At 45.2% G+C, this 12,546-nt stretch overlaps 1 protein-coding gene across 13 annotated transcripts in view; it reads right to left on the minus strand.

The window, feature by feature from the left end:
* The window catches only part of pcdh15b (protocadherin-related 15b), a 1,980,039-nt gene that overhangs the window by 574,992 nt on the left and 1,392,501 nt on the right, over nt 1-12,546 (minus strand). For 11 of the 13 annotated variants that reach the window (XM_038773429.1, XM_038773427.1, XM_038773426.1 and 8 more), the window contains 2 exons: nt 366-572; nt 73-93 (listed from right to left, as the gene is read on the minus strand). In XM_038773429.1, the coding sequence (XP_038629357.1) occupies nt 73-93; nt 366-572 (228 nt within the window). The remainder of the gene's footprint in view (nt 1-72; nt 94-365; nt 573-12,546) is intronic. The other 2 variants (XM_038773428.1, XM_038773421.1) reach the window with 1 other exon arrangement.

Consider the following 12,546-nt stretch of genomic DNA (forward strand, 5'->3'; position numbering starts at 1 on the left):
CAAGAAGCAAAAACATGCAACGCGTAAAATATCAGGCACACACACACAGATAAAACAGCAAGAAATACATACAGGAGTAGCACCTGATAGCACCTATAAATAAACAGACAAAAAAAGATTCAAACAAATTAAAACCTGATTCCATGAAGATGAGATTAAAATATCCTCAACATCATCTAACCATCGCGAAATGTTACAAATGGAATCGGTTCTGCAGTGCTTGGAGACCATCATTTTAAAATGAAACTGAAGCCAATACTGCTGCAGATCTGGTGACAATTTTCATTTTCTCCCCCCCCCCAAAAAATAAATATATCTTTTATCTAAAATCCAAATTATGGGATATGCATATCAGCAACACTCACCTCCTCCACGTCATTGTCCAGGGCTACAATTCTTAAAGGTGTCATTAAATTCCGACTGTCTGAAAGAGTTGTTCCCACTGGAGCAGACTCAACAATGAAGCCCTGGTAGATAGTTTGTTCAAAGTAGGGGGCTTGGTTGTTTTCGTCCAGAACCTCTATGTGCAAATTGGCAAAAACTGGCAGTGGGTGCCTGTTGTCTTGTTCTGCCTGGTTGGAAAAACAGAAAATCACATCCCATTAGCAATGTGTCGGGACTGACTGGTCAGTAAATTAGTGCGAAAAGGTAGACTAGCCGACAGCTGAGTTTAAAATGTGAATCTCTATAGGCTTTGAAAAGTAAATGATGGTGACAATGTCCTGCAGATTAATGGGGATTTTAGGACTGTATAATCGAGCTGCTGTTCACCCCACAGGAAAACAGGAGGAAAAACATTTTCTGCCACTTTGTTCAAAATCCATTTATTATTTTAAAAAATGTAATTAATTCAACTACAAGTAATCGTGGAGCTTATCCTGCTGCATAAACTAACTAATTATATTGAAGTGACTTTGATACCCATAAATTGAGTTCATCCAAAACTCTGCTGTTGGTATCCTAACTCTCACCAAATAGTGCTCAAAAAGAGATGTTATTTTTTCATAGCTTTTCAACTTCCTTTCCTCAGGACAATTCGCAAGAATACCAAATGTAAAACAAACAACAATTTATATTGTATGAGAAGAGACTATTGATTGGTTACCAAGCAGACTGATTGATAGAGGTGTTGTCAAGGAGAATGCACCATCCCCATCAACTGGTACATTCTCTATGGCAACGGCTCTATCAATCAGAGTCCACTTGCCACTCTTCTCTTACGGTGTAAATTGTTGTTCGCATTGCATTTGGTATTCTTGTGAATTGCCCTCATGAGTGCAAGGTGAAAAGCTTAGACAAGAAAATCTTGTTTTTTCAGCAATGCTCACACCAAGTCTTGTGCACTCGCCATTTCTGTGCTTGCTAGCTATAGTGATTCAGTTTTTACCAGGCCAAACGGAGCTATAGTTTAACATCTCATTCAACATATGTTATCTCAAAGAGTACAGCACTCCTTCAGTGTGCATTGAAGTGTCAGTCTAGATAATATGTTAATGTCTCTAAAATAGAAGAAACAGAATGACCTCAATGGGCATTGCTGATGCCCTGTCTCCTAAATGCTACGTTCTGATCAACTTTACTGAGAGATTTTTCTATACATTAGCACAAAATACATTTTTGTAGCAATTGTGAAAGTTCTCCACAAGTTTCAAAAATATCAGTCAGCCTTGCAACAATAATGTTAACACAAAAACTTCCATTGTTAAATATTGTGAAAAACCATTTGTAAATGCAGGAAGCATCGTCTCTGTAATGGTTCTATATTTTGCATTCAGTTCACACCAAACATTACCATTTCTATTTCTGTACTTAGTCTCTGTGGAGGACTTTCCTGTTGTGACGGAGGTTTGGAATGCATACATTACAAAATATTCATTTAGAATGATAAAATTCTCTAACAGATGTCCCAGTAGCCACAGCACTGGATCTCAGTTTCAGCAATTATTCAATTTCAGCTACTCCCATTGAATACATGCAATCAGCCTTGAACAGTCTGCTAATTAGAGCATTACATGACCGTGGCATATTTCACTTTGGAGGAGGCAAGGAGAAGAAAAACAAAACAACACAAGAGGAAGTATATTATCAGAGTCCAACATAAATTGCCCCACAGTAATATTCAAAGGAGAGCAGAGTTCTCCTGGTCCCCTTACCTTCATGCTCCCCAAAGTGAAGAAAACACAAATATGCTACCTGGTTATTAATTTTGAATCTCCAAGACATTACATGTGCACAAACTGGCAGGTGCATTTGCCTGAATGATAGTAGTGACTATTCTTCAATAAGGTAAATTAGTTGGCTGTGAAGCATTTCAGAATCCCTGCAGATGTCAAATGTACCATATCATCACAAATTAGTTCGTTCTTCATCCAGTGCCATAGAATAATACTGGTGATAAACCTTGATGAAGCTTTCACCTCAGATTGTCTCACTTGTCTCGTAAGAGATGCTACATGGAGCAATGTGGAAAAATAATATTTTTTAAATTATTTTTAATGAAAGCCCTTTCCTTAATCTAGTGCACTCAAATAGGTCTCTTGCATCATTTTTAGTCGTGGTTCAAACCCTGCTGCTACAGGATGTTCACCCTCTTATTCTGGAACTCTCAAGCCTGTCGTGATACAGTACAGATCCAATATGATCGCGACTCAGAAGGCCGGTAGTCTCAGAAGTGAAGACAAAAATCCAACTCTCAGAGTCTCAGAAGCTTAAAACTTAAGGGCAACACAACTGATCAAAACATTCCAGGAAATGCAGTGGAGTAGGATTGTCACCAGTCTGAAGACTAAGGTGTAAACCTTGTCCCAAATTTTGGGGATGGACCTCTCTTCCAAAGTAAGGGCAGCTGCAAAGTTGCTGAGATTTTTCCAAATGCAGACAAAATTCCATGGAACAGTTAATGAGGTTGGGGAGGACAGGCCGAAGACCTGACTGCTCCCCCACTGCCCTGCCCGATTCACCTCCCCACCACCCCCTCCACTCGGCCACAAAATCGCCCATCCCCCCACTTCTCATTTTCCTGACCCAATTGTGCACTCCCAGGACATGGGGAGATAAAAACCCAACAAACACTCCACCACAGCCAGAAGAGCCAATTCAGATTGCACAGAAGCAAAATGGATCCTATCTATGGGCGCAATCGAACGGCCTTGTGTGCCCGACTCATTGATGTGACGAAGCCATTCAATCTCGCGAGGGGCCTCTCGTGAGATTTGCAATGCTTGGAAAGATTTACATATTTAAGTGAGTCATTAGGCTCAGTTAAATGTGTCGCCGCCTGATTCTCCTGAGGCCCGGGAATGAACGCCCGTGCCTGGGAGACCTCACCATGGTGGCATTTAGCACTTGTCCACACAAATGTGGACCAGGAGTAACATTCACCTGGGGAGGGGGGTGTCTTCCAGGCCATCGGTGTTGAGCTTGTCAGTGCAGGAAGTGATGTAAGTGTGGCCTTGGCGAGGCGTTCCAACCAAGACCAGGAAGAAAGAGCCCCGTTTGATAGTGGTGTTGACCACGCCGCTGCAGGCGTCAAGAACATAGAACATAGAACAGTACAGCACAGAACAGGCCCTTCGGCCCTCAATGTTGTGCCGAGCCATGATCACCCTACTCAAACCCACGTATCCACCCTATACCCGTAACCCAACAACCCCCCCCTTAACCTTACTTTTATTAGGACACTACGGGCAATTTAGCATGGCCAATCCACCTAACCCGCACATCTTTGGACTGTGGGAGGAAACCGGAGCACCCGGAGGAAACCCACGCACACAGGGGGAGGACGTGCAGACTCCACACAGACAGTTACCCAGCCGGGAATCGAACCTGGGACCCTGGAGCTGTGAAGCATTTATGCTAACCACCATGCTACCCTGCTGCCCCAAAGAAACACCCTGTTATACGTGCCAAAAATGGGACTCTGTTTTTTGGGCAACAAATTTCACCCTATATATATGTATTTCGATTCCTCTGACAAATGCAATTTTGACAAGGACAATAGTTTGTTAAGAAATAAGATTGTGTTTAGATGAATGTTAGAAAATACCAAAGTTTCTTTGGTCTTTCTACTGCCTCGATTTCAGCAAGAATGGGGGCAGTAGCTAGAACAGCAGCAAGTCATTTTTGATTTGGTCAATGCTGTAAATGGGTAAAAGTCTCATTAGAGAGTCCAAATCAGGGTACAATGAAGTGGATAAGCTCTTAATATTAACTGGCTTTTGGACAGCATGTGCATGTTGAAAGCTGGACCAAACAAACCCGCTAGTCATGAGTGGGAGAGGCCTGAAACAGCCAGTTAAAACGTGATTTAGAGGGCTATTTGCAATTAGTCACTTTGCTGGAACTTTTTTGGGGGGCAAATTTGATTGCATTACTTTCTTAGATTTTGATAAGCCCTAAATGATTTGATATTGATCCATCTTGACGGCAGGGATTAAGCTTTATTCAGCACATGTAAGGCTTGATGCAATACAGCATTTGAACCACAGTTCTCAGCACACAATATAGAATGATAATCCCCTTATGCCCTGGGTACATGTTTCAATCACAGGAAGAGATTTATGCCCTCTGACCTGTGCCCTTGTCTCTTGTCTCCTGAACTTCTCTTGACTGTATCCTCTGGCCTCTACTGACTCAGTCCTCTGAGTGTCGCTCTTCCTGAAGTTGTCCACACATTCTCTCTGCTTGTATCCCCCTTTTATACCTCTTTTTGTGATACAAAACACTACTTGTGGTTGAAGCAATCCTTGACTTATATCCATTATGTTACTGTCCAATTACAGAAAAGTAAGCACACAATGTTACTGTTTGCTCAGATTTTGATAATTTATTTTGAATGTTGATACCATCATCACTGCAGTTAGCGTAGCACAAGGGAACACATTTCCCCTCTGAAGATTGGGCTCCCTTGATTACACTGAAAATTGATTTGTTTACTTGCCTATTCTTTGTCAAGTTGGGAAACCTCTTTTAAAAGGCCCTGCCTGCCATGTTTTTGGATTTGGACCCACAACTTCCAGAGGAAGGCCCAAGGTGGCAACAGAGGCGAGTTGATGGCTAAGCCACCAGGTTAGAATACCCTCCTCTATTTACTGAAACATTGGCCCAGATTTAACAATGAATGTCAAGCCCTCAAATGCTCACCGTTCACTCTTAGAACCCACCACCTATCTCCCATGTCCGCTCATATTCTCCATGCCACCTCTATGCCCCCTCAATGCACCCATGTTTTTTCATCTTCCCCAAACCACTTCTGTGCCCCCAGTGCCATTTCCATGCCCTGTCCTATCCCATGCACCTCAACATTCCTATGTTCCCTTCATGCTCCTCCATGTATCCCCATTATCCACTCAACCAAAATCCATTGCTGGCAGATCACAGCAGCCATGTAGAGGTGAAAAAAAACATTGAACAGTCTAATACTAAGACTCTAATACTCTTGTATACTTAATATTGAAAAAGCTAGGGCGGCATGTGGCACAGTGGTTAGCATTGGGACTATGGTGCTGAGGACCCGGGTTCAAATCCTGGCCCTGGGTCACTGTCCATGTAGAGTCTGCACATTCTCCCCATGTCTGCATGGGTTTCACTCCCACAATCCAAAGATGTGCAGGTTCGGTGGATTGGCCACACTAAATTGCCCCTTCATTGGAAAAAAAAAAATTGGGTACTCTAAATTTATATTAAAATAAATAATGAAAAAGCTCTAATTCATGAAATTCATTCAAAAATGTAAATCGTCTTAAGTGGTTCATCTGTTGTAATAACAAACATCTATTTCACTACCTACACTGAAGATAACTAATAACTAATCCTTTAATACTTAGTTAAACTGCAAATCAAAATGTCTATGCAGCCCCATGCAGATAAGTAATTTTGGATATTTTGAAACTCAGCCAAGCATTCATAATAGGCTTAGCTATAGATAACAAACCTTAGGAAACCTTTGGAAATGTAAACAGTGGAATTTATTAAAATTACAAAAACAGATGGAGAATGGTTTATTCTAAGCTACACCAGCAGATGGCCTGACATTCAATGTACTCCAGAGGAGGGTGTCTGTGTTCTTTTCCACACGGTGAAAGCTGCAGAGTGTTTTATTTTTATTTTATCGTACATGGAATTAAAGAACTTCAAATCATGATACTTAAGCAGATATTAACTCCTTCCTTCACATGTGTTTTTGCTGCTCCATTAAATTGTGGTTCCGACACTACTTAAGATGTGCAGGTTAGGTGGATTGGCCATGCTAAATTGCCCGTAGTGTCCTAAAAAGTAAGGTTAAGGGGGGGGGGGGGGGGGGGGGTTGTTGGGTTACAGGTATAGGGTGGATACGTGGGTTTGAGTGGGGTGATCATTGCTCGGCACAACATTGAGGGCCGAAGGGCCTGTTCTGTGCTGTACTGTTCTATGTTATATGTCCTATGTTCTAACGCGATTGGAGCAATGAAAATTGGGTGCCTTTGTACTCTGGAGTGAAATCAAATGGCTCTGCTGAATTTGAGTTTCCCACCTGTGTAATGCATGTCTTTAGCCCCACTCTCCTCCCCACCCCAGAGATGAGCTTGAAATGGAACCTTGAATTCCGCATCCAGGTCAATATTTCCCTCACAATTATGCAACACTTGTTGCATGACATGTCTCAATTATTCATGTGCAGCATCCTAAAATTTCATATAATGTAGGGGGGTGCGGCAACCACTTTGCATGCAGCAAGCTCCCATAAACAACAGCAAAATCATTTGTTTAATAATGTTGGCACAGGGACAGATGTTAGCCAAGGCACTGGAGAGAATTCCTCTTAACTTCTTCAAATGGGGGCATGGGATCTTTTACATCCACATCAGAGAACAAGCAGAATGAGGTGCAGGCTTCCTTAAAATACACATCAGATCCAAGAGCCAGTTCACTGCCCTAAATAGCAAGTTGCCTGTCAAGACAGTATTGCATGTTCTTTAATGTATGGAGTTAAAATTAGATTGCAGCTAACAGTTTAATGAGTGAATTCAAGCCAATTTTCAATTACAGTGGATCCAAATTAACTTCATAAACAAATGTGATTTGGATTGAAATGCACAACATGTCTACAGATTTCTCGAAAACAAGCAGCATCACAATAACATATTTTGTGTAATGGAATGTCACAAGTACATGACAGAATACACTTAAGCATCTTAGAGTATAATGTAGTGTTAACCCATGTGGCACAATATCTACCGTGTTTCATAAATTGAATGGGATGCTGGCACATATTTTTTAAATATGCTGGATAATATAACTGAACAATACTCGTAAAAAAGAGAAAAATGTAAAAGACTACATTGGTTAGAGATGAGTGAAGAGGAAATGGGAATATCATTATTGATTGGCCAAGATTACTAACTAACCTGACCACAAGCTGGAAAAAAATATGACTGATGAGCTGAAACAATGAGTCAGATTTGTTGATCGGTCTAGCATTGAAATAGCAGCTGTCTAAAAGTTAATTAAATACACTGGTTCAGGTATCTGCAGAATTAGTTAATTAATGAATATGTATGCTTGCATTGCGAGCCATCTTCAAACTGATTCTTTTCCTATTTATGTTTCCATTTAAACCATTATACAACGCCAATGCCGATCCAGCTGTTTTAAAGAATTATAAATGACTACATTATTTTCAACTGTACAACATCAATAGTTTGATTATATAGCAGATAAAATGATCAGCACCTTGTCTAAATGAAACCTAATGAGATGACAGAGGTAAACCAATTTGGATTATGGTTCTTCCTATTATTTACCTTGACAGCTTCTTAGTTTCCCATCATACCTTCTCTGCAACCCCTTTAATCAACAGTTTTCCAACTTTCGTGGTTTCTTCTCCACCAAAGCTTTTTGTCTGTTGTGCAGAGTAACCTTTCACCACCCCTATTCATCTGGAAATGTCTGTTCTTATTCTTTCTCCCTTACTCAAGATGACGATGCATTGTCCACATCCTCTCTATCCTACCATAAGATATAGGAGCAGAATTAAGCCATTCAGCCCATCGAGTCTGCTCTGCCATTCTATCATGGGTGATGTGTTCCTCATCTGCTGCCTACAATGTTCCAGACCAAGAGCTGGAGTGCAAAATTAGTCAGAGCATCTTCTCCCTAGAACACATGACCTCGGAGCGGGAGTAAGCAATTTAGCCTCCCGAGCCAAACACCCTCAATGTGATCATGGCTGATCCCATCATGACCTCAACTCCACCCCCTGAATCCACCGCACTCTGGGGTAGCAAATTCCACAGATTCACAAGTCTTAGAATTCCCGACAAGAGGAAGCATCAGCTCCATGTCTACTTTATCCATACCTGTTAGCATCTTGTATACCTCAATTGGATCTCCCCTCATTCTTCTAAACTCTAGGGAGTAAAGGCCAAAACTATTCCATCTCTCCTCATACGACAAACCCCTCGGGCGGTATTCTCCGCTCCCGATAATAATTGGGATGGCTGTCGTGAGCTTCACGACGGCCTCGGGCCCGCTCCCCACACCTAATTCACCGCCACCCGGGGGGCTAGGAGCGGGCCCCCGTCATTCACGGCCTTGACCTCGTCGCGCCAGAAATGACGCGGAAACGGCGCTTTTCTGATGTCATCCGCGCATGCGCGGGTTGCCGGTTCCAACCCGCGCATGCGCGGATGACATCAGTGCGCAGACGGCACAAACCCGTGCATGCGTGGTGCCGTCTTTCTCCTCCGCCGCCCGGCAAAACGTGGCGGCTTGATCTTGCTGGGCGGCGAAGGGGAAAGAGTGCGTCCGTTTTGGACGCTGGCCCGATGATCAGGCACCGATCGCGGGCCTGTCCCCTCCCGAGCACAGTCGCGGTGCTCCCATCCAAATTGGGCCCCTAGATGCCCCAAACAGGCATCTGGCGCCAGTTTCACGAATGCAGCGACCAGGTGTGGTTGCTGCCGTGGTGAAACGGGTGTGAAGGGCCGACCGCTCAGCCCATTGGGCCCGGAGAGTCGCCGTTCGCCGAGAAAAACGGCGAGCAGCGATTTTACTGAGCTGGGGGGTGGGGGGGGGGGATCGCTGGGGGCGCCAGGGGGGTGTAAAAAGTGTCGGGAGGCCCTTCCACGATTCTCCCACGCCACATGGGGAGTGGAGAATTCTGCCCCTCATCTCTGGAATCAATCTAGTGAACCTCCTCTGAACTGCCTCTAATACCACTACATCTTTCCTCAAATAAAGGGACAAAATCTGTGCCAAATACTCAAGGTGCGGTCTTACCAATGGCTTGTATAGTTCTAGCAACACTTCCTTACCTTTAAACTCTGTTCCTTTAGCTATATTCCATTTGCTTTCCTTATTATCTGCTGCACCTACATGCTCATTTTTTGTGACTTATGCACGAGGACACCGAGATCCCTCGGCATCGGAGCACCCTGAAGTCTCTCCCCACTTAGATAATAAGTTGCCTTTCCATTTCTTCGACCAAAATGCATGACCTCACACTTATACACTTTAAACTACATCTGCCACAATTTGGCCCACTCCTCTAACCTATATATATCCATTTGTAAGGTTCTTAATTCCTCATTGCAACTTATTGTCCCACATATTTCTATGTCATCTGCAAATGTGGCTGTAGATCCCTTCTATCCCTGTAGCCAAGTCGTTAATATAGATTGTAAATAGCTGGGGCCCAAGAACCGAACCCTGTGGCACCTCACTGGTTGCATCGTGCCATCCAAAAAAAGAACCATTTATCCCGACTCGCTGCCTCCTGTCCGTCAGCCAATTTACTATCCAAGCTAATAAATTAACCCTAATCCTATGCGATCTCACCTTGTGAATCATCCTTCTGTGCGGCACTTTATCAAACGGCATCACATCCAATGGATTATCATTTGCCATGTCGGCTGTCCATGACATCATGATCCCAGAACCAATCATAGCTTTCCTTCGCCTTCCCTCTCTCCATCCCGGATGATTTCTAAAAATGCTCTTGGGAAGTTAGTGTCACTCGCAAGGCGTATTCATTGCCTATCCCCAATTGCCCCTGAGCAGTTGCAGGTGAGCTGCCGACAACTGAATGGCTTCTTCAACCATTTCAGAGAGCAGTTAAGCATCATTACTATGGATCTGGAGTCAGGCCAGGCCAGGTTTCCCACCTGAATGACCTTATAACAACCAGTAGTTTCATGATCATTATTGATTTTATTCCAGATCAGTTAATTGAAGTTGTATTTCTCCAGGTGGCATGAAGGGACTTGAACTCCTGTTTTTGAAGCATCAGTCCAGGCCTCTGGATTACTAGTGCAGAGCCCATTGCCAATCTGCCACCAGCCACAAACATTGGGTCGGATTCTCCCTGTCAGAAACTGTGGGCGCGATTCTCACAAAAGGGAACAAAACCCCCCAGTGAGCCCATTTATCTACGTGTTTCCCAGTGCTTGCAGTGCTGAGAAACACATGGCTATTCAACGCAATTTGCATTGAATAAGGGGCCTGAACCCGGAACGTGCAGCCGAGGCTGTTTTCTGCAGTGGGGAGCTCTGCTCGCCAGAGTTCACCAATTGCGACGAGGGATCGGGACACCCTTTTTAAATGGCGTTCGATCTCGAAGGTCCCCAAAACAATCCCCGACCTCACCCTCAGCCCAAATTCAGTATAGGAGGGACCCCCCCACAACACCCAGGTAGGGCAACCCCGGCCCTATTGCGCGCAAGCATAGAATGCCAGCATGGTACCTTGACAGTGTCAACCTGGCACCCCGGCAGTGCTCCTACCAGCAGGTAGTGCCAATTTGGCACCTGGGCAGTGCCAGGCTGGTGCCCAGATGATACTGCCAGAGTGCCAGGCTATCACTACCAGGGTGCCAGGGTATCATGAGCAGATCTACCGCACCACCCTACTTTGGGGACCAGTACCAGCCAGCGCTCACCGAAGGTATCTGAAGCGAAAGGGTTGAATCCTAAAGTTTCAAGTACCTTGGGAACCTGCACATTAGAGTGAGGCTCACTGCCGCGCTCTAATGCAGATTTGGTAAAAGGGTGATCCTGCCCATGGTGGGCGTGATTCACATTGCAACATCTCGCGAGATCGCATTGAATCTCACAAGGCCTTGCAAGCTGGGTAGATCCTGGGATAGATGGATGTCAGGGACGGGCTGGGCTGGCTGTTGGAGGTGGGCATGGGCCAGGATCTCCAGCTCATCCACCGCTAACTGCCCGGTCACCCGGCCACACCCCCATTTCTCTCCAACCCAGCCCATTCCCTGCACCCAGTCCCCACCTCCACCACCCTATGTGTTGGTGGGAGCATGGGACGGAATTATCAGCTTGCATGCAGGTATCATCCATGTGGACGGTGTAAAGTGCTACTGTGGGAAGGAGTCAGTTGTCGTCAAACGACATAGAGCACCAGAGCTCATCGCGTAGTGGGTCATCATCATCCTCCATCCCATGGACCTGACCCACCGTCAGTGCCAACCCAGATGTTCTGGAGGATGCAGCAGGCCACGACGATATGGGAGACTCTCCTAACCCTATACTGGAGGGCCTACCCCACATCTCCCAGAGCGGTTCAGGCACCTGAACCGCATGATCAGGACACTGAAGCACCCCTCAATCATGATCCTGGTCGTGGCATGGACATCGTAGTAAAGGGTCTCCACATTTGTCTGTGGCTTCTGGATAGGTGTCATCAGCCATGACAGCAGTGGAAGGAGTTGGGTGTGGGGTGGGTGCATCGATTCGGCCAGTGTCCCTCTGCGCAACCACAGGCCACGGTGAGCGGTCAATGGGGTGTGCAGCAAGATGGCTGCCTTGCAGGCTGCCGCAATGGTGGTCCTTGCCTGGACATCACCCCAGTCCCAGAGTTCACCCTGATGCCATGGCCCATCTCCTGGTCACCCTCTGTCACCCCCCTCTGCACCCCCACAGCCCTGGCAGATGCGCCCCCCCCCCCCCCCCCCCCCCAGCCAGCCATGCCAGCGGAAGGACCGGCAGTCCACGCCTATGGGCACATGTCGTACCTCCTCTCTTCATCAGCAGGCACAGTGCCTGTTTCCTGATTTTTAAAACTACATTTGAAACTCGACATCGGTAATTTCTCCTGGCGGAGGCAGAGCATCATAGGAGACCCGGAGAATACTGGGTTGGGCCCCTTAATGATATGCCAATGCCATTTATTGTATGTCAGGAGTAGAATGCATTGATGTTGCTGTTGTGGCACCAGAGCATGGCATTCCGTCGGGCGTCTGGTGCCGGCCATGATTTTTGGCTCATGTCCGATTCTCTGCCCAATCACGTTTCGCGATTTCGGCGTCGCTGGACGGAGAATCCCACCCATTGACTTTCCTCTTTCATTGTTATTGCCACAATATAAATTGCACCAAGTGGCTTTTCTTGCATGAGAAAGTAACCAAATAAAGGAACAGGTATGAGTTAGAGCAACTTTTTAAATAAATCATGGGATATCGGTGTCCCAGGAAATATTAGCATTTATTGTTCATCCTTAACATCCCTTGACAAGGTGATGACGAGCTGTTACCTTCAACTGCTGTAATTCTTC

The sequence above is a fragment of the Scyliorhinus canicula genome, chromosome 16 (assembly GCF_902713615.1).
Source record: "Scyliorhinus canicula chromosome 16, sScyCan1.1, whole genome shotgun sequence".
NCBI lineage: Eukaryota > Metazoa > Chordata > Chondrichthyes > Carcharhiniformes > Scyliorhinidae > Scyliorhinus > Scyliorhinus canicula.